This window comes from Panthera pardus, unplaced genomic scaffold (assembly GCF_024362965.1).
Source record: "Panthera pardus isolate Hobbes unplaced genomic scaffold, ASM2436296v1 HiC_scaffold_11, whole genome shotgun sequence".
NCBI lineage: Eukaryota > Metazoa > Chordata > Mammalia > Carnivora > Felidae > Panthera > Panthera pardus.
The window spans coordinates 5,442,414-5,467,949 of record NW_026526666.1 but is presented as its reverse complement, the minus strand read 5'-3'; the positions used below and the strand labels follow the sequence as shown (position 1 = coordinate 5,467,949).

Sequence of the window (25,536 nt, the reverse complement as noted above, 5' to 3'; positions counted from 1 at the left end):
TTGGTTGTAACAGAATTCTTCTAACAGACTTTGACGGAGACCCACCCTGCACACTTCTTCTCCAACTCACAAAGAAAAATGGTTTCTTTCAGACCTAAGCACCGATGACCTGGCCCTGGGGCTAGTGTCTGGCTGACTCTTCCTTTTCCTTCCTTTTCATTTCCATTCACTGGAGGCATTCTGATTCCACTCTGGGTTTTGTGAGAAAGGGCTGGGCCTTCACAAGGTTTCCTGTCTGTGCTCAAGAAGGTGATTCTTCACTCTATGAACATGGTCTTGGGACAGCAGCTGCTGAAGGGGGAGGTCACAGGAAAATCTTTTACTCCCAAATATCCACCCCCCGCCCCATCAATGGAGATTCCTTCCTTTGTGTTAAGTATTAGCCTCATTAAGCATCCTCCTCCTGCAAGCAAATATATCCATTCCCGTAATGCAGTTAATGGCTCCATTTTTAGATCACTCTCCCCTGAAATATTATGTAAAGGGACACTAGGCACCAAGAAGGACAGCCACCAGCCACGTTCCCAGCAAACAGCAGTGCTGGCTGAGAATCAGCCTAGACACACATTGCCTCATACACCTCATCCTGAAGTCCCTCTTGTTTTTTCAGTGAAGGACAACCTACAGTTACTTGTATGAACCAAGTGCCCCATGATATGAGGCCTGCCTCCAGCTCCTTTCTGATAGTTCCTAAGTGGGATTTGAGTGTCGTGGTAGAAGCCTCCACAGGTGGCCTCCAGAGAAAAAGATACCCTTCTAAAAAGTTTCACCAGTTCCCTGAACCGCAGAAGGGCCACTCCCCTGGGGACCTACAGCAGTGGAACCAACAGCAGTGGCTTCTGAGGCACCACACAAGCAGGGAGTATCTGGATGAAACCACATCACGTGGGACAGTCGCCCTTGCAGTTGTCTTAGATGCAATGGAGGCTGGGAGTAAGGTAAAACCCAAGGTCAAAGACAGGATGAAGGCTACTGAGAGAACCCAGAGTCATGCACTCCATGCTACTATTAAGACAAGTTCATAGAACCTTTCACTCTCCAGACAGATCATAATTTTAATCCTCTCCTTTTTATGTATGTGTTTGCTTTGGAGGAAGTCCCTGGGAATTGTATAAAATTTCCCAAGCTGACTTGGGCTTTCTGTAAAATCTTGGCAGCCACTCCTAGCAGAGACAAGGCCTTCACATTAGATGTGGACTGAGACCCAGAGACTCTTCGTTCCTTCTGTTCCTCTGCTCTCCCTTTCAAGTGCAAGGTCTTTGCAGGTGTAATGCTCCCCCTAGCTGAGCACAGTGGGCTCGTCAGGCTTGTGGACAGATGTATCTCCCCAGGCTGCTTCTTGACCATGGGACACACTGCAAACACTTGGTTCTCTTCAGCTCTGTGACCTTTGTCTTCTCTTTGGAATACACTGTCCACTGGAGTGCCCAACCATAAAGATGTAATGTTACCTCTCCATTCGCTACTGAGCAACCTTTCTCAACTAAACTTCACTCTGCCTGGACTCAGTCTCTGGGACTCCTTCTTTCCTGCACTCACAGACTCTGAAACTAGCAAAAAGCATGTTCCCACTGTTCGGAGCCAGCTCTGACGGCCTGAAGGGTGTGTGTGTGTCTAATCTAGGATGAGGCTAAATCAGTGTCCACAGCATCAGTCCATCTCAGATGGACCTGATCTCAGATTTGAAACAACATTGCCCCCAGTCTTGAGACTAAGCCTATTTATAGATTCACTCTTCCTTCCCTTCTTAGTTCGTGTCCAAAACTAGTTCTCCACTATTGTTGCATTTGATTCACCCTTGGTTGGGGTAAGGTTTTCTCACTCCAGAGTTCCTGGTTTTTAATTTCTCTGCCACTCATCAAATCTTTTTGCTGTTTTGTAAGTAAATGAGCAATTATCATTTTACTCTGTGTACCTGATGCTGTAGGAAATAGCTTAAGACTACTTGACATAGGTACAGTCTTCAAGGAACTCACACTCTTTTTCTTTTAATTTTTTTACTGTTTATTTATTTTTGAGAGAGAGAGAGAGAGAGAGAGAGAGAGAGAGAGAGAGAGACCACAACCAGTAGAGGGGCAGAGAGAGAGGGAGAGACACAGAATCTGAAGCAGGCTCCAGGCTCTGAGCTGTCAGCACAAAGCCTGACATGGGGCTCGAACCCACAAACTGTGAGATCATAACATAGGCCAAAGTTGGACACTTAACCTACTGAGCCATCCAGGCGCCCCATGGAACTCACATTCTAACACTGGGCAGAGCCCAGGAACACAGACCACAAGACATAAACTAATCAAGCTGAGGGGATCTGTTTTCCCTAGGAACAGGAAGGTGTTACTATCTCCTCCTGGAAGGAGAAATCTCCCAGAGCTAACTCTGGATATCGTGCCTGGGACTAGGCCTGATTAAAAGCAAATATACATGGATCTCCTCCAACCTCCCTAAAGCCAGATTTGGGCCACATAATTTCTGAGAAATCTAGGAGGAACAATTTAGAAGTAAACACAATTGCCCTCCCATTGCAGAGACAATGCTGGAAGCAAAATCTGTGAGTGTCTCCATCCAAAGGACCACCTGTCTACCACTCTTCTCAACATGAACACACACACACACACACACACACACTTCTAGTGGAGACTTCTAATCAGGGACACAATCACATGGCAATGCAAAGTAGCAGCTCCATAAGTACAGCTTGAGGAGTGGTGACCTTGTCACACAGAAGCATGTGAATGGCACTTCCTAAGGAAGCAGAGAGGACTGTGACAGGCTCTGGTGATGGTGACACCACAGGGATGACACCCTGGCTCACTGGGGCTTCTGGTGGGGTTCTGAAAGGCCCAATTAATGTCACCTCTTGTCCTCATTTGAACTCAGAATAAAGTCCAAGAAAGTCCTGGGAGCCTGAAGCAATGGAGACTGAAATACCAGCTTTATTACTGACAAAAGTGTCTGGATACTAAGGTGTAGGTGTGGAGGCTGAACGAGCAGGCTAGAACTGCCCTGAAGAGGGACCACTCCCCAGAATGGCAGGCTGCCTCTTCTGGACTTACCATCAATGGCAAGAGCCCAGAATGTACACTTGCTCTAGGGAAGCAGGTCCTGAAGAGTTCCCTCTCCCAGGCTCAGCAATCAGGTGGGGCACTGCGGTGCCCAGTGAGGGGAAGGAGAGAGTGATAGGGCTGGGAGTCAGGAGTACTCTCCATGGATTTCTCTTTATATTAAAATATGAGGTGGGGTGCCTGGATGGCTCAGTTGGTTAAGCATCCGACCCTTGATCTCAGCCCAGGTCATGATCTCATGGTTTGTGGATTCAAGCCCCATGTCAGGCTCTGCACTGACAGCACGGAGCCTGCTTGGGATTCTCTCTCTCTCTCTCTCTCTCTCTCTCTGCCCCTACCCAGCTCAGGTTCTCTCTCTTTCTCTCTCTCAAAATAAATAAACATTTAAAAACTATATATCAGTAATGGAAATAAGTGTCCTCACCCGAGCCTCCTCAGTTCTTCTCTGTGTTCAGGACACTGCGGTCGCCTGGCCACACTCAGAGGATGCTGCAGAGAGAGGCTGGCAGGGTGGGAGAGAGTCTGGAGAGGCATTTGAAGAGAGGGCAGCGGGTGGCTGTGTCTTCCCCATCTGCCCTCTACACCCCTCCCTTCCTGAGCCTTTGGATCGCGCTGGGATAGATTGAGATCGACAAACATAAACGTGTTTTGGTTTGAGGTTTGGCAAATTCTGTAACTGCAAAGTATTCCACAAATGTTTTGTGTTCTGCAAAACCAAAAAACATTGGCCAAGCACTTTCCCCCCTTAATTTTTAAGCCCATGTGTTTTTAAAGGAAATGTAATCCGTATGTTTTGGGTACGTTTATATGCAACTCATCAAACCATGCTCCTCTGTATGAGTCATTTGATGTCTAAAAGGCATGAGGAAGATCATAGATTTATAAGAACTCTGTTAGCACAAGCAGGGCAGTAGGTGAGGCACTGGCTGGAAGGTGATGAACTGGATTCTGGTGTTGGCACAGAGCCCCCAGATCCCAGAGGATTTACAAATAATCCCCTCTATCCTCATCAGTCTTTCTCATCTGCAACTTGACATTAATAATTCTTGTCCTTATCAGATCCTGCAGGCAGGTAGTGAGATTTCAAGCCTGATTATCAGGTAATTTTGACCTTTTTAAAAGAGAAAATACAAGGGCCACTGTACTAGCCCCCAGAGGTCAATTTTAATCTAGCTTCCCAGAGCACCGGAGGATAAAAATGGCTTCTATATCTAATGATTCATCTTTGCCCTATTGTGAGACAGGGGACTTCAGGGTCATCATGTCATGGTTTCACTTGCTAGGGAAGATCAACCTGACTTCCTGTCCTCTACTAGGGAATTCCTTATTTACAGGGGGCACAGCAAGCAAATGACAAAGCCACGGGGATGTCTACAAAGACAGACAGAGAACACACATTATTGGCCATTAGAGGAAGAGTTCTAGTCTCTAAATGTGTCGAAGATAACAAGTCAAGTTTAAACTCTTAGCATGATAGAGCACAGAGTGCACAGGTGGACCTGGGAGTTAGTGCTCCAGCTTTCCTGTGTGACACTAGCTCCCTGAGCCTCAGGTTCCCACAATAAACACAAAATATAGGTCATTTTAAAGATTAGAAAACATGTAAGTAAAAGATCTGGGACACAGTAAGTGTTCGATCTGAGATAATTTCTATAACTATTAACATTACTTAAAATAGCCTGCAGGTTTTAATGGGACAGAATGAAGAATCACCACGCTACCAGAAAAATTATATATAAATAAGCCACTGAAATGGCCTAATGAGGATCCATAGTTCTGCCCTCCTGGAGTCCTTACAAAGAAGAGTAGCCCACTAGGCAAGACAAATAACTGTCTGAACAGTAAGACATTCACCAGCCCTAAAGCAGACCCAGGCCAGGACCAAATGATGTGTCTAACTCCCTTCTAGCCCAGTGAGGGGATAGGAGAATCTCAGGACCTGAACCAAGATGTCATCATAACTTCCTAACCATGGCAAATGCTTCAAGACACGTAGACTTATTCCCAAGACTGATGTTCAATTCCTAGAACATAGCTGCAACACTGGTCAATACAGCCTATCCCAATTTTCTGTCCTAGGTTGGGCCTCAGAAAAACAAGGACTCCAATGGGAGTAAAAGGCAAAGAAGAAATCAAAACAACCTTTGGAGTGCCAAGAAGAAAATAAACAAATAATTAAATGCCACTGGAGATACAGAAGGAAAGAAAGAGAAAGTGGTTGAATAACGAAAGTCATTAGGGTTGACCCCCAGCTGTGTCTAGGGCAGAAATTCTTAACTTTTGGTGACAGAACCTTCCAAAAATCTGGAGAAAGCTAGAGACCTCTCCTAAGAAAAATGCATACCTGTTCATCCACACACGATTTTCCTTATAGTATCTGGGAACTCACAGAACCCCCAAAATCCAGCCACGGGCTCTTAAGCTAAAGATCTTAAATACCCTAAAGACTTCTTTATCAAAGGCCAGATTCTATTCTGAGAACATCATCACTAGCAAGGTCCTCAGTAAGTCTAGAATGCAGAGCCCTGAAAAGGAAGCAACGGGAAACAGCTCACAGGCAAGTTCTGTAACCTGAACATGGGATATAAACTAACCGGCAGAGAGAGTACCCATTCCTCACTGGCTACATTTTGAGGACAAAGGTCTTTCCTGAAAGGGAAAGTATTTGGCCTGGAGTCCTTATGCCTGAGTTCTAGTGTGGCCACACCACTAACCAGTTGCTTGATCTAGAACACATCACTCAATTTTTGTCATCTTCAAACTAGAAGTTCAACTGAATTCTACCTTAATCAATAGGTGTAACCTCAAGAAATTCTGAGGTAAATAAAAATTTCTAGAAATCTAAATGGATTTTAAGTATACAAAAAGAGTTTCATAAAGAAGTTCTTCCATAGGGGATGAAGAATATACTTATCACAATGAGCACTGAGTAATATATAGAATTGCTGAATCTCTATACCTGAAACTAAGGTAACATTGTACGTTAATTATCCTAGAATTCAAAAAAGCAAATAATGTTTTAAAAAAAGAAGTGCTTCCATTAATCATTTTGTGAAGGAAATGATCACTACAGATGACTTTTAGCATACATCTGGGTTCTAACAGAATGTGCTATAAAGTTCATGAAGTGATTCTAAATATAATACTAAACAGTTTCTCTGAAAACTCTTGCAGGGAAAATAGCACAGATAACTCTTGACAATCTGTGTTATTTCGATGTAAAGAAATGCCCCCTGGATGAGGAAAATGTCTGAACACTAATGTAAATAGTTACTGCAAAGCCTGCACACTTTAAATTTTTTTTTAATGTTTATTATTTTTGACAGACACAGAGAGGGAGCAGGGAAGGGGCAGAGAGAGAGGGAGACACAGAATCAGAAGCAGCTCCAGGCTCCGAGCTGTCAGCACAGAGCTGAACACAGGGCTCAAACTCACAAACCGTAAGATCCTGACCTGAGCCGAAGTTGGACGCTTAACCGACTGAGCCACCCAGGCACCCCTTAACCTGCACACTTCATAAAACATGCGTGTCACATTTGTGGTTTCAGTACAGTTTATATAAAGTGAATTTTTCTGACTGCATAACTTTAGGTAGATCTGTGTTTCCTAACCATTTCAGTTCTCACCTAGCTCTCTGGATAACAGATTTTAATTTTACAGAGGAAGGGTGAGAAAGAAAGGATTTAGACAGAAGCAGAATTAACCAGAAAAATGCCATGTCGCTAAGTCCACTTACAATAAGAGCAAACAGTCCCTCAAACGTCAGCTGTTCCTCAGAATTTCCCTATATGACAACCTAATCCTAATGATGCTGGGCCATCAGGAAAGGTTGGGTTTTAGAAACTGTCTTTATCAAGGTAGGCAACACCTAATATATTTTGGGAACATGTCTTAGGAGAAAAATGGCTAATTTCTTACCAATGTTTTAGCTCTTAAAGGTAATAATTTCCTGGGTGCCTGGGTGGCTCAGTTGGTTAAACATTTGACGCTCGATTTCAGCTCAGGTCACGATCTCATGGTTTGTGAGTTCGAGCCCCGCGTTGGGCTCCATGCTGACGGTGCAGAGATTGCTTGGGGATTCTCTCTCTCTCTCACTCTCTCTGCCCCTCCCCTGCTCATGCTCTCTTTCTCTGTCTCTCTCCCAAAATAAACTTAAAAAAAATTTTAAAAAGGTAATAATTTTCTGATAATTTTTATTTGTCCACAATTCCTTGTTTCCTGATAACGCAAAATAAATGAGATGTCAGTGTAAGTGCTGTAGCCACCCATGCACTTATCAGAAAAAGTGGCAAAATCTTCTGAGGATAATAAAGCACCATAAAATTTGTTTTAAGTGACTGGATTACCAAGTATTGATGTACAGTGTGTTAACAGAAAGTTGGAAAATTCAACTTTTGGGGGACAGCTCTTTGATCCTCGGATCAGCTGTCCATTCCTCTTTGCCTGAGTCAGCAGAGTGGCTAGCGCGCAAGCAGTCTCCAACAAGTAGGAGCCAAAAGCCACGCATGGGGAGCCGGGGGGAAAATGTCACATAGAAGAGAAATGTCGGTGAGTCTCTTTCTCAATCAATTATTCTTACCTGTTTCTTCCAGAATCTCTGAATCCTTTAGCAAAAGGGTTTCGATCGATTTTTAATCTGGTGATCTGGAAACAAGCAAAAAACATAAGTTGTGTTTGTATTAACGGATTTCTTTTTCGGTTGCTCCTAGAAAAATAACAAAAATCACTCTGTTAGTAATGGCTGTTGTTTTTATTTAGTTTCCATTAAGTTTGAGATTTAAATTGAAATGGAGATAGGACTCGGGCCTGGCACACAGATGTCTGACCCAGCTGACACACTTCTCCCTAAAAAACCCAGGTTTTCCCAGTATGTGACTGTAAACTCCTCTGCTCACCTTTCCTGCCCACCCCCCCAAAAAAGAGGCTAAATCATTTGCCCAGACAAACAAAGGCATGGAAATGGAAAACTGGGCGATGGTCAAGTCCATGGAACATGACACACAGGGAGCACCTGAAAAGTGTTTGCTGAGCGAGTAAATAATGAATGAATGGATTCAGTCAATCCAATCCAGTGAAATGAGGGCACCAGACAACTGCCTCAGCCTGAAAGACCCAAATAATTGCACATCCCATCTCACTTAAGTTGCCCCTTCCCTGTCCCTAGAGATCATTCATTTAATGACCTAAAGTGGTCTTGTAAAAGACACAAAAAGCAGCTAGACTTTCATCAAGGTTGCACGCAAGGCAAAATCTGCAAACGGGGGACTCAAGGGAGCTGGCTACAGTGCATTTCTTCCAGTCTCCAAGGCTCACAAGCAAATCAGAAGACACAAACCACTGTGTGGCCCAGGTTGGGCAGGTCCTCTGGAGCATCTGGCTCCAACTCCACTTCAGTGCAGAAGTCCCTGCCTACTGCATCTGACCTCAGTCCCCTCGAACTCGGCGAGGTTTGGACACATCACCCTCATGCCTCCAGACTAGACCAAGCCTGACCAACAAATTCCACATGTGCTCTTTCGTTTCCGCTCTCAGCCTTGGTCATGGGAGGCCCTTTCGAGATCTTTGTGTCTAAACCAGATGTGAATGACTCACTACCTTCAAGCAACAGAGACTTAGGGGTGGGGGCGAGGGAGCTCAGGAAAGGATGAAAGGCACTCTCAACGGAAGGTAATTCTACACAGAGGGAATCTCATTATTTAAGACCACCTTCCCATTTCTGCTCTTTGCAGACCTTATCAACTAGGATGGCTACAGTTATTTCTTATGGAGCAAGTCTTTCCAAGTCCCTCTTTGGCTCACTTTGTCAGAGTGGAATTTCCCAAAGCCGCAGTCTTTAAAGGTCTTTAAAATGCAACGTGAGATTCCAACCAACAGACTCTGACTTGAAAGTATCAAAGTTAATTTTTTTCCCCTAAAACAGTCCTTGCCTCTAGAATGGCACACTAATAATGTAGCACTAATAATGTAGCAAAAGCAATTTTACATCTATTTTATAGACCAGAGCAGGAGCCTGAAGCCTTTGGCTTTCTAAAGTCTAGTGTCTGCCCTGTGAATATTGTATTGCGTTTAAAGACTGTCACTGCTTTTCTGTTTTTGACTTAAAATCCGTTCTTTCTTCCTCCATAATCCGCAGCAATAAACCACACACCATATTTTCTTTTCAAGTTGGGGTTATAATATTTTATTTTCTCTTTCAAGTTGGCTTATCCTGTCCGGCTCATTTATGATAGGGGTTCCTGATATATGATTGTGCTGCCATGTTTGGGGGGCCTCCACAGGCCCCTGTAAATAAAATGACATTCTATTTCATGGGCCTGGGAGAAAAGGTTGAAAACCTGTTTGCCACAGCTCATTCTATCTCAGGCCAAGAGGTCTGCATGGCGATTTAATAGAAAAATGCCACCAAATGTTAGGAAAAACAGCACCTCTATACTTGTTTCAAAGCTTTTAATGTGAGATTTACAGAGCTTTATGTAGTGTATACTCATTATTTGTTGATTATCAAGTGCCTTTGTGTGCAAAGCAAGGTGACAGGATGCATAGGTGATAGTGATATCTAGTCCGCATTTGGCTATGTATTGTCTGGCCTTCCCCCCCCAGACAGAAGCTTCTAATCTAGAAGTAAAAAGCAGATATACACACCAACACAAAACAGAAATTGATAAGGTTCACAACAAAGGCAAAGTGCCGTAAGAACATAAGAGGAAGTAGCAATGGGTCCAAGTTGAAGGTCTCTGAGGCTATCTCTCAGATATAGCACATGAGCCAGGCCTTGAAGGATGTGTAGGATTTTCATGAAACATGCAAAAAGGGGAGAAAGGAACAAGGGAAGCATTTACTAAGAAATGTCCTACATAAGCCAGTGCACCGAGGTATAGAAGCATGAATGAATGAAGCATACTGGAAAAACACTGAGAAGTCCAATTTGGCCAGGGCATGGGGTAGGAGAAGAGGGGCAGTGAGAGACAGCTAGAGGCTGCCCTCAGGCCCTATCACAGAAAGCCCTCATTGCCCTGCTTAGGCATTTACATACCCTACAGGCAGAAGAGAGCAATTTAACAATATAAGCCAAACTATGACCCCAGTTAATGCTGGTGCTGACAACTTTGGCTGTGCCTACCAATACCAAGTGTAACAAGGACAATAATTTGGAGGAACAAACCAATGTATTCTCAACCTCAATAAATCCATAGGCCCACAGTTCCCATATGGAGAGCCAGCCTGGTAGCCTCAGATCTTGTGAATATCTCATATAGCATAGGAAGGGATGCGAATGACAGCTGGGCCATAAAGCCTGCTGTCCTGCGGAAGACAAGGATGTGACACAAGACGAATTCGTATCAAGTGGAAAGAGAAGTAAAAGGTCTTCCCCTCGCACCCCAGTGGAGTAGGGAAAAAGAGGAAGCCTGGCAGGGCCACCTCCATACATACATAGGGCTGGCCGCATCGAAGTGAAAATGCCGCCTGGTCTGATGAGTCAGGAAGAGAGGCCCAAGCTAGCATCTGCAGGCCTCCTATAGCCCTTCCGTGGGGGGTCAGGGACTCAGAGGTCCTCACCTGCCATGCCAGGGAAGGCAGGGTGGCCCTAACCCCAAGGTGCTACAGCCTAGGCAGGAGCCAAACAGAGGACCTAGACGAGCCCTGCGGGGAGGCGGGGCCAGCCAGGGAGGCCCAGGAGGTCCAACTGAGGCAAAAACACAAAAGCACAAGCTGAGCAGTCTTCTATCAGTAGAGCATGTCCACACAAAGGACCCAAGGTCGAGAGCAGATAATGACAGCCACCAGCAGAGGCCAGTGAGGACCACAGCACAGGGACCCACAAGTCACCACTTGAGGACTCACGACCCCTGCCGCCTCTGCGCACACACCACACATGTGGCCATCTGGGATAGTGCGGAAGGCTCACTGGAATAATTAATTTTCAACTCTACTCCATAGTTCTGTTTATCAATTAGACCCAAATATGGCTGTCAGTCTCCACCTCCCCACCTTCCACCAATACATCGCCATCTTTTCACTAAACTACTCTACATAAACCTTTAAACTGATCTCTCTTCTCTACACAGCCACCAAAGTGGTCTTTGTGAACATGTACATAGATCGTGTCATTCTCTTCAGTGGTTACCACCCCACTCAGAACCGAATCCAAACTCCTTGGCTGGACTTGTGGACCCAGCGTGGCCCCTGCCTAGCTCTCCATCCCCACCCACACTCCTCTACGCCTGGGCCACAGGCTCCCGCCAAGCTCAAGCTGCTCTGAGTGCTGGAAAGTGCCAAGGCCCTTCCCTGCTCAGACCCCTCACGCTCACTCAACCCCCAGACAAAAATGTTCTTTACTCTTTACACAGCTGCTGCCTAGTCATGAGTCTCAGTCCAAATGTTATCTCCTGAGAGAGATGTTCCTTGATCATCCCTCCAAACAGGGTGCTTTCAGGTAGGAACCGCATCCATTTCATATACCATTTTATCAAGAACCGAACATGACACACTATTTGTGTTCAACGAATGAATGAGTGCATGAGTGCATGAATGAATAATGTGGAAAACAGGAATCACCAGCGCCAGAGCGGTAACCGGCCCTAGAGAACACAGACCAAACAACTCCCTCGATCCTATCTGCTTTCACTGCAGCACTGCAGACGAGAGTCTTCAATGTCCCACCAGGCAGAACGAGAGGTCGATTAGTAACTCTCCGTATATCCAAAGCTATTCTACAGAGGTCATGTTCAAACTTGGTCCAATGATAGCGAGGAGGCATGGAAAGTCCAGAGGTTGGGGAAGCATTTTTCCTCACTGATTTGATTTCCACGACCTTCTACCGATGGTAGAGTCTGTGTCACTGGGGGCTGTAGCACACGAAGAGGTGGCTGCTGGCCTGCCACCATTGATTTGAATCATTTTCACTGACCTTTCACCAAGGCAATTACTAAATGAGGGACGCCTCACGGTACACAGTGTAGACATAAATAGCACAACCCACAAAGAAAAGGAAATTTCGATATCCTGAGTATGATTTTACAATACCAAGGCTGAAAAGGCCTTCCCTTATGAACACTCTCTTAGTTATTCTTATTTTTTTTTTTTACTATATTGCTTGAAGGGTGTTCATCAGGGAAGAAAAAAAAAACTTAGCCCATATAAAAATAAAAAATAAAAAATCCTCTGCACTGACTCGATTGGAACGTGAGAACACAACTGGCTCGATAGTTCAGTACATAATGAGCGGCTCAGAACTCCTATTGGATTTGCTTACACAGACCTGGCTGTGGTTTCAGACTTCCGATCTGGTTCGTGTAGCCAATTCTCATCGAGAAATAAGACTGTGTTACCTGAGGAGAACAGGGCTGTGTCTTTTTGAAATCTAGTTTCCTGTTTGGGGGAAAAAAAAAATCAAGGTTCAGAAGTCTTTTCCCCTTAGAGAAGACAAAGACTCTGCAATGGAAATTTCCTGCTAATTCCATGAGGACATGCTGGCGTCAGCTTCTTCCAAGAAAAAGCATAAAGCGTAGAGTCGCCTTTATTCCCACCTCTACCACTTTATTCTCCACGATGAGATTCTGGGCATGGCGTACCCTCCTCTCTGCCTTAGGCCTGCCAAGTTGGCACTCCAAGAGCAAATAATAGTAATAATAACTTCAGTATGCTAGCAGCCCTGGGAGTCTACGGGTCAGTCAGCAAGGGTGGGAGGAAGGAATGGGAAGGGGGAAAGAAAAGCATAAAATATTTTATGAAAATAGAAACTCTTTCTTCACATTTCACTACTACTTATATCCAAAGAAGCGAACCACAGATTTGTAAGGAAACTGGTAGTGAAGGTGTGTTGGCTAATTATTCATGCAGTCCTTTTCCAGGCACATATTCAGTGCTGTGCACTATGAGATAGACACAGATACCTTAGCATTATGGAGATGGAAGTGTCCTTCTTCTTAATTAGTGGTTTCTGGGCTTCAGGCCAATTTTAATACCCCCCCCCCAACATTTGAGGGATCAACATTGATATTCCATTTCTTTATTCTATCAAACGAAAAGAGTTACATCTATCTACTACCTCCTGCCATCATTATTTTATAAAATAAATGACATTTTAGTATCAAACAAAGTGAAAAGGACAAATTAACATACGGTCTATTTAAATGAATGCATACAGGTATAAAATGGCCCTATACTGTCTTTATTGTTACATCTTGCAATGGATTATAAAAAATTTCTCCATAGACTGGTGGCTGAGAAGCACTGATTCAGAGCAAACCATCAACTCCCAAACGAGAATTCTGAGGTGGAGTGATTTGTCACAGGCAGTACAATCCTTCAGCTACAGAGCTGGGTCTAGAACCTGAGTCTTTTCACCCCTGACCTGGTGATGGGGTCATGAGAGAGGGACAGCACACTAACAGTTCGATGAAGGAGAGCTCACCTGCAGCTGAAAAATGTAAGAGATGTTGTAGGAGGGAATGTTAGGAGGGTTTGTATCTGTACCGAACTTGAAGAGTGGAAGGAATCTAGACAGATAAAGAGGAACGGAGAGGTCATTCCTGGAAAGACAACAGCACGAGCAAAAGCAGGGCGGCTACAAAGCGCAAACCATGGTAAAACTCAAACCAGACCGCTGAACTCTTGTGGATGCATGACGAAGACGAGCGGAAAGTGAGCCTAGAAATGTAGCTGGTAACTAGCTGCAGAGGACCTTAATAGGAAGACTTGGGATCTCAGGCTTTACTCCCTTAGGTGCTGGGGAGTCATAGACAATTCGTGACAGAGAAAGGATGAAATCAGAGCTGTGCTCTAGGAAGATCCATCCCTCAGCGAATATACGTGATGGCTCATGAGACATTAAGCGTGCAGTCCAGGTGACTCAGCTGGAAGCTGTCACCACAGCCTAAGCTGGAGGGAGGGCAGGTCCAGAACGAGGGCACAAGCAACGAGAGTAGAAAGTAGAAGATACTCCACGAGTAGAAGCAACACAGTGTAATGGCAGATCGGACGTGTGGAGAGTCAGGTGTCCAGCTGGTCTGGCTGACGAGATAGAAGCCAAGAGGAGATAGACCTTAACAGAGGAGAGGGCTAGGAGGAGTGACAATGAACAGTATCGCTTGGAATATTTTGCTGACCAGCAACAAAACACCAAGTTCCCGCCTCTCAAGTGTGGACTTGCTACAACTCTGTTGGTCTAGACCGTTGTGGAGGTTACTAAATAGTTGACAGACATGAACATTCTAATAATTTTTAATACTTGTGTGTGTTGACTGCCTCTGCTTGAAAACAAGAAATTGTTTCCACCCCTCATTAAAAATCATGCAGGAAAAAAAGAGGAAGAAATTACGATTTCAGAGCTAACAGAGAACTTAGAAAACACAGGTCAATTGCTCGTTTTCCTGAAGAAGAAATCCAAGCCCAGAAAGAGAATACCTTGCTCAGAGTGACACAAGTAGCTAGTGGGACACTTAGGACAAAAACCCAAGTCTCTAAATGCCTAGCCCACTGCTGTCCTTCCCTATCCAGGAAAGGACACTGCCTGAATCTGACTGACTGAATAACATTTCACTTCAATTCCATTCCTCCCATTGTCCTTCCTTCATTGAGTTCCTGAGAACAGTGAGGACCCCCCACCCACCCCCTGCCCACTGACTTTTCCTCTTTCCTCTCTCACAGGCCTCCTAACCATTCCCTTAAAAAGAAATACATGAGGTAAATACTTTTGCCATAAAATATTAATCGTTCCCATTCAAGAAAGTTGAGGAGATAAAAACAGTAGTAGGTGATATAGCTCACAAAAGAGAATAGTTTATACTACCCGGCATCTTCATGACAAGTCTGAAAATTATTGCTAGGTCACAGGATGCAGACCCCAAGATGCCTGGGGGAGAGACCTGAGGTTAGTTTGCTTTATTAGGAGACACTGTGTTATATGAAATCATATCTACACAGCCAAAGGGAATGTTAAATAATCGTGCCTGTTGATGTGAGACTTGTTAAACAGGCAAAAGCTGTTATCTTGATTTCAAACTGCACAGAATTGAGTATGTGTGACTCATCTATTTTGAATGTCAGCACATCATGAATTCACCAACGTGACTTGAGAACAGAAAGATCAAAGTAGTTGCCTATTGGTTATAATCCCTTCAAGAGCCAATGCAAGTCCTCCAACTCCCAACGATCCACTTTCTCCTTAACGAGCAATCTATTCTATAAAATTGCCTCTACTCGCCACTCCCCTTCATGCCTGTGCAGACCCAGCTGTTTACCAATTCAGGATGACTGCTATGAATCAGAAGCCAGGTTTGCGTCAGCGACTTGACGCGTGTTCCCTCATCGAGTCCTCGTCACTAACTCGATGAGGCCAGGACATTTTCAGACCAGGAAACACGGGTGAAAGGGGTTAAGAACCTTGTTCAAGGTCATACAGTTTGTCAGTGGAAAGGTCAGAAATCAAGCCAGGTATGTCTGCCACCGAATGCCATGAAGTTAATCATGGCGTCCTGCCCCCAGCAAACCACCACTGCCCCCTCCACCCGGTCCAGAAAAAAGACAATATTTATACGAGTAGAATGTACTCAGACACGGGAACACTGTCTATGAGAGAAGGTAGAAAAGTGTAAGGGATTTCAGGTTTCCCTGTTAGCTCTTCTTTTATTGTCACAGTGAGTTGTGGCTTTCTAATTTCAGCTTGGGTCACAGTACTGACCCTATTAGCCTCTACAACCGATCTCGGCGAGGCAGTAGAATGTTCATTCGCCAGTGTCCTAGTTTGCTGCACACACTAAATTCTGAAGTTGTAGTATTTGTTACCACAATCTCTGCCTTCATGAGAAACTAATGATTAAAATGGTGGGTGAGTGTTTTGGAAAAAAGTCCAATCAGTGACTCAAAGAACTTAGAGTCGTGCTCCCCCTCTCCTGAACCACAGTTAATCCCAAGGTCCCCGTCGCTACAAAGGGCATGTCTAAATTGATGCTCTATCTTGTTTCAGAGTTTGCAAAAAATTTTCTGATTATTAAAGTTTCCTGTAAGGACCCATGATGACCTATCTAAGGAGTTTGAGAGGGTTCAATAGATTTTAAGTAGCACCCAAAGCAAACTAAAACTCTTCCTCTACTTTAGATCAAATGTGGCATCCACCAGGAAAATCTGAAGTTGGGAATGCTTTACAGCTGCTGAGAAAGCCCAGCAAGCATACAGTACTTGTCTACCAGACTAAGGGGTTGTTGTATATCACATGCCTCTGGAGGCAAAGAACATCTAAAAAGTCTTATCCAAATGTGCTATGAAAGATTAAAATATTCTTTCTCTATGAACCAAAGATTATATCACTTTCACCTGCCTGGCACACAGTAAGCACTCAATAATATTTAGTAAATGATTATTTTTCCTCTATTTCTTTCTTAGAGCACTAAGCATAGTATCCAAGTACGAAAGGTATTGAGTGTTGTGGTAGAAAGTTCATTTTGCTCCAAGCAGGCCCAAAATAAAAGTATGCAGGCATATTAAAATAAACAAGCGAAAACTCTTATTTTCAGAAAGGGAGTCACTGCAGGATCCTATTGATGAGACGAATTGTCAAAAGATGAAATACACTCTAATTTACAAAAACAAAATTCACATGCAACTGTCGGGAATTGCATAAAGTGAGATCACTTGTAGATCCATCTAGCCACCCTCCTCAAAACAAGAACATTGTCTAGAATGCCAACAACGATTGCAGACTCACTGTCTCTCCCCTCTCCCTATGCCCCGTCCCCACATACTTGCCCCATTAGTCTGGCCAATTTTTATGCGCGTCTCAACACCAGAGAAAGCATCGACTCCTGCGGGAAAACATCCCTCATTCCCCAAACCCAAAAGCACCCTCTCCACGTCTCTGTCATTCAATTAGTCCACTGTTTTATCCTTGTGTATTTACGTGCCTTTCACTCAACTCAAACTCTTCTTTCCTCGTGGAGAAATAAGTCTTCACCTGCTCGATCTCCCTACTAAACGTGCAATATTGTAAGTTCTAGAATATTTATGGAATGAAGGAACATATTGCTGACATCAAAACACAGATGCTAGGGTGTGGCTGGTGATCACACAGAGGTAAATTTAGTCTGATAGTGTAAATGAAAGCAGTTGGGTCTTCAGCGGAGCTGGAGAGGCTTGATGACTTTGATGTAGCCGATGCAGGGATACACAGAAAGTTGCAGAGAAGAGGGAAGGAATGAATCAAACCTTGGTACTTGCAAATGATGAAGAACATTTGCCAGAATGCAGGGGAGATCATGAACACAGGTCCAAGTACAGGTTGAAAATGACTGAGAAGATTCAGTCCTCCTGGTCAAAGATTTTGTCTTTGATCTAAATCTAGACTATACCAGCTGCTACCAGGCATCACGGCTTGTCATCACCAACATGGTGTTTGCAGAGCAAGCCTGGCATCGCTCATTCCAGCTCTTCAGTACCACGTAGAAGGACTATTTCTTACCAAGAGCATGAATAAGCTCCTTTAAAAGCTGATGCAGCAAGAGACTCTCAAAGGCAGCCTCTTACCTGCTGGTTCTGGTAGGCTGTGACTGTGGTGAACACGGTCTCAGGAAAGTTGAATGTTTTCACTCCATCCCCAACAGGGACAGGTTTGGTGGGCGACAGGTCACTGCTGAAATCCTTGCGGATCACGTGAACTCGAGGCTGGTATTTGTGCATAGAGTGCAGAATGATCTGAAATGAGAAGGGGCAGCATTATGCTAGACTCAAAGAGCGTTTTGAACTCGCAGGCAAATACAATCGCAGGACAGAAGCATCACAGGAAGAACAGAGACTGGGACCAGGATGTACAGGAAACCGGAAGTCAGTGTTCTTGCCCGCGGCAGGAAGGACTAAGTGATTGGATAGCACTACACGGAACCACACAGCAGAGTACCCCAGTCACAGGTGGTGATGTAGTACGCTTGCTTTAACCAGACATACTGAACAACTGTCCCAATCCCAGAAGACAACACTCTGCTAAAAGATCTCAGACCCTCTGCTATGTGACAGCTGCTCCTTCCTGCTTCAAATGTTCATCATGGGCTCGTGCTGTCTTTAAATTCTATCAGCTATTATTTGTACCTTGTTACTAAATTTATGGACATTCCTTATGTCCTGTGAGAGTGAATGGTATTCCTCAGAATATCGTCATTTCCGTAAAGATGGGAGCCATGGTTTTCCTTCTTTGATCTTCCTGCAGCACTCAGTATGGATCTTGGCATCCAGTGAAAGTTATAAAGATAAATTAATAGCATCAAGGGCTCTAATTATACCTGGAAAGTCTTAAGACTTATTCTTCTGTTAAAAATGCATACTTTACTTGGCAAATCCACCCAAACTGTCACCTTAATTGTTTCTCTGAGTTTATTGCCCTGTGAGTTATTCCACTGAATGGTGTGATTTCTTTCACTATTTTAAAACATGTCCTGTGCTTCTGTCTTTAACCTCTCCCTTGATTAGACTGTGGGTCCCTGGAGCATGAGAACGGAGTCTGGTAAACACAACCTGATGCACAGCAGACATTTGCTAAATGTTAGATTTGTAATAAATGAAATTTTGCAGGAGGAAAAAAGAACTTTTAGGATTACTCACTTAAAATTACTCAAAGTGGCATAGAGATTCTTATTTTACACATTTGGAAAAGCCTGGGGCTAGTCAGCTTTAGAGCCAAAAGGGAGGAAGAGGGAGATGGATGGGATTCTTTGACTCACATGTCCTTGATCATCCAATTCATTGTTGGTCAGCTTGAGTTTGTCGAAACTGACCACCTGTCTCATCCAAGTGTCTCCAGAAGCTAGAGAATCAGGGTGTATATAAACTCTTGGGGGCACAGGGGAGTCCGCATTGCCAGCCACCATCCACTTGGAGCTGTGGTACACATATCTGAGGCAGAGAGGGAGAGAGGAGAAATCAGAGACAGATACAGAGGGAAGAGAAGCCCAGGACGCCAGTAGAGACAGGAGAGGGGAGAGACAGAGAGATGACAAGATGGAAACAGTAGGGATTAAAGAGAGAATACAAGGAGAAAAAGAGAAGGGCAGATAAGCAGGGACAATCAGACAGAGACGAAAATGGAGAATGAGGTGGGGTGGGGGAGGGCAGCAAAGTGTTGTGGTTAATGATCAAAGCTGCAGCCCTCACAAGGAAAACATTCTCACAGTCCTTTTTCTTTCTTCTCCCTCTCCTTGCCTTGCACCCCTGTGTGCACACAGGCATCCTGAACCCACGTGTCTAGCTATGGAAAAGGTATTTTACTGCAACCTTTCACCTTTCAAATGCAAACCATATAATCCGTTGGCCACTTGTTCAGGATTTGGTTCCTTATTAAAAACATCTTCCATATTGTCCTATAAAACACAGCCATGTGCAGAGACCTTCCAAGCCTCTCACTTGTTAACCATTTCTTTGCTGGGAATCAGAATTTTGAGGCATTTCTATGAAAATAGAGGGTCTCTGTCTTAGTGCAACCATTCCCAGAAACACCACCAAGTCTTCCCAGTTAGTGTTTTAGGGTTTCTTTGATGAACCCAGTTTGGAATGTCATCATCCTCCATGTTATTTTCCCACAAAGCCACTGAAAGTAAGAGATGTTGTTGGTAGCAAAGGAGGTCAGTTTTCCAGAATTTGCCAATTGCCCTATATATAGTTCTGAAGAGAGTTCTCCGTGGATGTGATACTTCCCTGCTGTTCACTTATAAAGGACCATGCGGGACCTGGACCCTAGCAAACAGAGACACTCAGTCCAAATCACAACTCCCATGATCCTCTGAAACAGATCAGAAGCATCTCCTGTCCTGAGTCCTGTATCTAGATCGCTTCTCTCGTAGCCAGCTCTCTCCCTCTACCATACTAGTCCTGGTCTTCCCCCTTCATTCATCTCTTGCCTCCTAATTCTTGGGGTTAAAGCCAAGTACTCAAATATTTTGAAAATGAGTCATGATTCACTGATTTGATTGAAATCTCAAGAGATTGATTATGCCACAACTTGTTTTAAATAAGAACTACATAATAAATAAATAAATAAATAAATAAATAAATAAATAAATAAGTGTAAGCCATCCAAGATACATAGACATTGTATTGGCCTTTAATGACTCTGAAGGAAAGCTATTTAACAAACTCACTCACAACACAGTTTGATAAACAATAATTCACCCTAACTAAAGCTTATTCTTGAAATCTTACCCAGTCCTCCTCTTGTTGCCCTCCCTCATCCACAGGGCAAGCCATCAGCTATATGATTGAATATACTACACTGGTCCACTTCTCCTCCACCTCTCCAAAATAAATCATCTCAATTCATTTAGCATTTCATAAACCGAATCATTCAATATGTTAATCACTTTCAATGTTTAACTGACTTCATTTTAGACTTAACATCCATTTGATTTCTGCAACCCTTGCAGACACTATACAATCTCACTCTTTCCAGAGACAAGGGAGGATTCCACTCTAACCCGTTACTAAGTCCTGATTTCTAAGCACTAGCGACTACTTCCTGCCTGGTGCTCTGCTATGGGTTAATTGGCATATCTGCCATCTTTGTTCCCTGTTTAGTGCATAGTACAGTGCACTGTTAAAATGCTTCATCTAATGAGTTTAAAGAACTGTCTTGGGATGCTGGTGATGTCCACAGTTCCACACCCCAGAGTCATCATTACCTGTATCTTTTATTGTCCACAGGCACAATGTCCATTGCTATGTAGTATTGCTGGTGTGGGTCCAGGCCAGTGATTTTTACTCTCATGGCAGGAAACATCCTCCTATGAAGGGGAATAGACAGTAAGCTCAACAATCAGAGCGGGAGAAGTAGCAGGAATAAAAGCTTAGACAGTCTCTTCTTATTTCGAACTCTAAGCACACCAAAGTCCAATTCTTCTAATCCTCAAAGTTGGCGGCTTTTTTACGCTTTGGAAATCATTGCTATAAAATATGCTGAGGATTCACTGCTGAAATAGCACGTCTTCTTAACTTAAATTGAACTATTTGATGATTCATACACTCCAAATGCTCATACCTACCTTGATTTATATTATTAGTTCATCTTTAAAGTGATTAGACAGAAAGATACATAAATAGATAGATAGATAGATAGATAGATAGATAGATAGATAGATAGACAATGTGTGTGCATCTACACATGTATTTCTTATTAGACTATAACATCCTTGAAAATACACTCTTACACTTAATGTCCTTGAATAACTTACGCTCTTACTAGTCAAGTAGCTTATCACAGTTGATTGTAGGTGATCGTGAAATAGTTTTTGATTGACTGAGTCTATTTAAAAGTAATCTTTTGAGAAAATAAGTAAAATAGACGAGGCTACCAATCCCCAAACAAAGGGCCAACAAAGTTGGGGTTTTTTTTAAGGCATAAAACTGTAGAAAAATTTCTGCAAGTTCTCAGGCTGTCAACATGTGTGTCAGAGGGAGGACCCTGTGGAATAGGGACCAAATACCAAATGAATTCTAGTGGCCTCTGGGCAATACCTTGTTTCTACCACAATGGCTTGTTAAACTTGCCAAAGCAAGCAAGGTCAGGATATGGCACTTTACAACTACTCTCATAATTGAAGAGGAGGAGAGGGAGCAACCCAGAAGAGTATTGAGTTTCAAGGGGTCTAGAATAAAATTCTCCATTCTTCTTTAACCATAAGAAAGAAGTAAAACATCAAGCTCTTTTGTATGTCATTCATTTAGGAGTCAGACATAAAAAGTGCTCAGTTCAAAACTTTGCATTGCCTGAATGTGCTCTAGGATACTTGTACACAAAATGCTGCACTAAGCTTAACCATCTGGGGCCAGTTAGTTTAGCTGGGCAGAGCACGGTGCTAATGAGGTCAAGGTCACAGGCTTGATCCACATACAGCCTAATTGGCTTTGCTCCATTTCACGGCCATAGACCATACCCTGACCCCAGACAGCCATCTTGCATATGTGCCCTAGTTGTTTACATGAGGAGCCTTCTGTGCTAGTCACACACTGCACTGCAACTCAAAAAGCAAATGTTTTCTGGTAATAGGTCATTGACATCATAATCATATTTGAGGACAAGGGGGACCATAGACCTTCAATAGGGATGATGGCTAATTTGTAAATATTTGCAAAGAATAATGTATAGCCATTCTTTCTTTCCTACTTTATAGCTTTTCAGAAGCTTCTATTGGTATATCATCCTAGATTTTCTCCCTCTAGCTCACAAGTTTAATTAGAAAGCCTTATATTTTAGTCTTACAGTCAGCTAATGAAATTCAATGGTGAACTTCTCATAATTACTAAATCCAGGATTCACTATAGGTTAGGCACTTTGATACACATTAATTCTTTTCCAAAATTTGGGAACCTTGATCTATACATTTAAATTTATTTTTTTAACATTTATTTATTATTGAGAGACAGAGAGAGAGCATGAGCATGGGAGGGGCAGAGAAGGGGGGAGACACAGAATCTGAAGCAGGCTTCAGGCTCTGAGCTGTCAACACAGAGTCCGACGTGGGGCTCGAACCCAGAGACTGCAAGATCATGACCTGAACCGAAGTCGGACACCCAACCAACTGAGCCTCCTGGGTTCCCTGATACATTTCAATCTAAACCATTAATTCCCTTCTTAATAACAATGACTTATGGCTGCCTTGTATTTATAAATGGTTGGAGAGTACCTTGCCAGGGATGGAAAGAAAAGTCCTCTCACTTGTTATCTGAGGTAAGAAAATGTGGTTCCTCTAAGTCATCTAGAGAGGCTTACATTGCAAAAGATGAATGTTTTTCTTCATGACTTCAAGAAAAAGGGTTAGATGGTCTTAAATTCAATACCTGTTTTGTCTGGAACATTTATATGACCTTGAGTGGAGAAGTTACCCATCCTTTACCAATAAATACTCAAGTTCTAAAGTGAATGAATTTGGAGAAGTTATTTAACCTTATTACCTATAAAACAAAGAAAAGGGACTATCTAGTCTCTAAGGTATCCTCTTGGTTTAAAATTCTATGACAACATGTGAATTCTCTTCCTAAAAACTTACCAAAAGTTGCTTTTTCTTTTGCCGGTATTTTAGCACAGAATATCATGTGAAGTCATAACACCCTAGGGAAAAATTAATCTTTCATGTTCAGAAAATGAGATGTGTTTGGTTTTAATTTTATGGGTACGTTTAGGCCAATTCTTGTGTCTTCCAAACCCATTAATCCCTACAAGAACCTCTGTCCATGGTGCTGATTATACAGATTCCATTGGTACATTCAAAGATTGAGGGCTCTGTAGACTGCAGTAGCTCTGAATCAACAGGATTACAGTTTAAGGTGTCAGAAGAAGTGGATGGTGACTAAGATCTTCTGAGCATGAAAAAGAACAGAGAGTCATACAAAACGAATGTAACTAAGAAAATGGAAACTGAGATTAACATTGAAAGGGACACTACAAAGGAAGGAAAATGGAGTGAAAAGGAAGAAACTGACTTGAGGAAAGGGGAGAAAGTGAAGAAAATTCACAGAGAGAAAGCTAGAGAGAAAGTCTGTTTCCGAGTTGTTCCAGAATTACTTGAGCAGAGTTACATGTAGCAATAGCAAAGGCTGAGGCAACCCACTACAGAAGCAATGAATAACATTTCTAAACCTAAACAAAGGGATATGACTAAAGAACAAACTGTATATGTATGTACTGGGAATATCTGGGTGCATCCAGGTATCAAGTGAATTTGTGAAGGCAGAGATGTGGGAAAGAAAACACTGCAGTACAAATCATGAAGTGAGGTCACAGGAGAGCTGTGAAAAAGGTGTCGGGGTAAACTGAATTCACTGAAGTGCAAAAAACAAGGGAATGATATCAGAGACAAAAATGACTGGAAGACACATACTCAACAGTAGTAAGTGAAAACCTCAAATAAAACTAGAAAATCTTATAAACAAACAAAAAATGTAATATTTTCCCTTCTGTCCAAACCAACCCCCTTGCCAAAAACTAAGAAGAATAAAGGGGCATCTGGGTGGTTCAGTTGGTTAAGGGTCTGAGGTCTTGATTTCGGCTCAGGTCATGATCTCACAATTTGTGAGTCTGAGCCCCTCATCAGTGCAGAGCCTGCTTGGGATTCTTTCTCTCTCTCTCTCTCTCTCTCTCTCTCTCTCTCTCTCTCTGCCCCTCCCCCACTTGCACATTTTCTCTCTCTGTATCTCTCTATCTCTATCTCCCTTTCAAAATAAACGAACTTTTTTTTAAAAAAGAAGAATAAAAACTTTTTCCTTGAATTGCTCTGTTTCCTTCTAAGCCATAACATCTCAAAATGTAGAACAGAAGTAGACTGAAAGCCAACTGACAAGAGATGGTATTGAAAATAATTTCCCTTCAAAGGTGTTTCTCCTAAAGTGCTTTTTAATGGTTTTGTTCATACTAAAACTTAGAGAAGGAAGAAGCTTCTTTTTTAAATTTTTTTTAACGTTTATTCATTTTTGAGAGACAGAGACAGAGCATGGCGGGGACGGGGCAGAGAAGGGGAGACACAGAATCTGAAACAGGCTCCAGGTTCTGAGCTGTCAGCACAGAGCCCGATGTGGGGCTTGAACTCACAGACCGTGAGATCATGACCTGAGCTGAAGTCGGACACTCAACCGACTGAGCCACCCAGGTGCCCCAAGAAGGAAGAAGCTTCTAAAGGAGAAACAAAATGAACAAGACTTAAGGTTCAGTTTGACCTCATGTTTTTGTGGTGTCTTGTTGAATTGGAAGGTTTCTCTATATGCATTCAAATATTCTTTTACTTTAAATGTCGATGTTCGCATGACAGCTTATGATCAGCTGGGTGGCTCTTTTTGGTCCCCAGGATGTGAGACTATGTAGACTGGCTTTGAAAATATGAAAGCAGCATAACTGTTTTAACTTTAATTAACTATTCCTATATACTCAAAAACTTTGTCTAAATTTATTTTTATTTAAATCATTTTGTTTTAATCCACGGGGCAAAAATTACAACCATTTCTTAACAGTGCAGAATTATAAATAGTTAAGAACATTGTTTTTAGAACCAGACAGATTTATGTGGAATTCTGGAGCTGCCCTTTACTACCCATGTGACCTTAGTCAAGTTAATTAACTTCTTTAAGCCTTTTAATCCCCATCCATGTATGGGATTATAATATGTCTAAATAACATAATATACGTTGAGTATCCAGCACAAAACAGATACCTAACTATGAAAAACTGAAAGATGCCAATGAAGGAATAAGCTTAATAAAAAGTGCTTATTTTAAGAGAAACTGTATTTTAAAAACTTATATCATTCAGGGCGCCTGGGTGGCTCAGTTGGTTGAGCATCTGACTTCAGCTCAGGTCACAATCTCATGGTTCGTGAGTTCAAGCCCTGCATCGGGCTCTCTGCTCACGGCTCGGAGCCTAGAGCATGTTCTGGATTCTGTGTCCCTCTCTCTCTGCCCCTCCTCAGCTCATGCCATGTCTCTCTCTCTCTCTCTCAAAAAATAAACATTAAAA

At 43.0% G+C, this 25,536-nt stretch overlaps 1 protein-coding gene across 3 annotated transcripts in view; it reads right to left on the bottom strand.

Moving 5' to 3' along the window:
• The window catches only part of TBX15 (T-box transcription factor 15), a 102,532-nt gene that overhangs the window by 20,016 nt on the left and 56,980 nt on the right, over positions 1–25,536 (bottom strand). For all 3 annotated transcript variants that reach the window (XM_053890687.1, XM_053890681.1, XM_019458007.2), the window contains exons 3-6: positions 20,717–20,818; positions 18,767–18,938; positions 17,580–17,747; positions 7,639–7,703 (exon numbers count right to left, since the gene is read on the bottom strand). In XM_053890687.1, the coding sequence (XP_053746662.1) occupies positions 7,639–7,703; positions 17,580–17,747; positions 18,767–18,938; positions 20,717–20,818 (507 nt within the window). The remainder of the gene's footprint in view (positions 1–7,638; positions 7,704–17,579; positions 17,748–18,766; positions 18,939–20,716; positions 20,819–25,536) is intronic.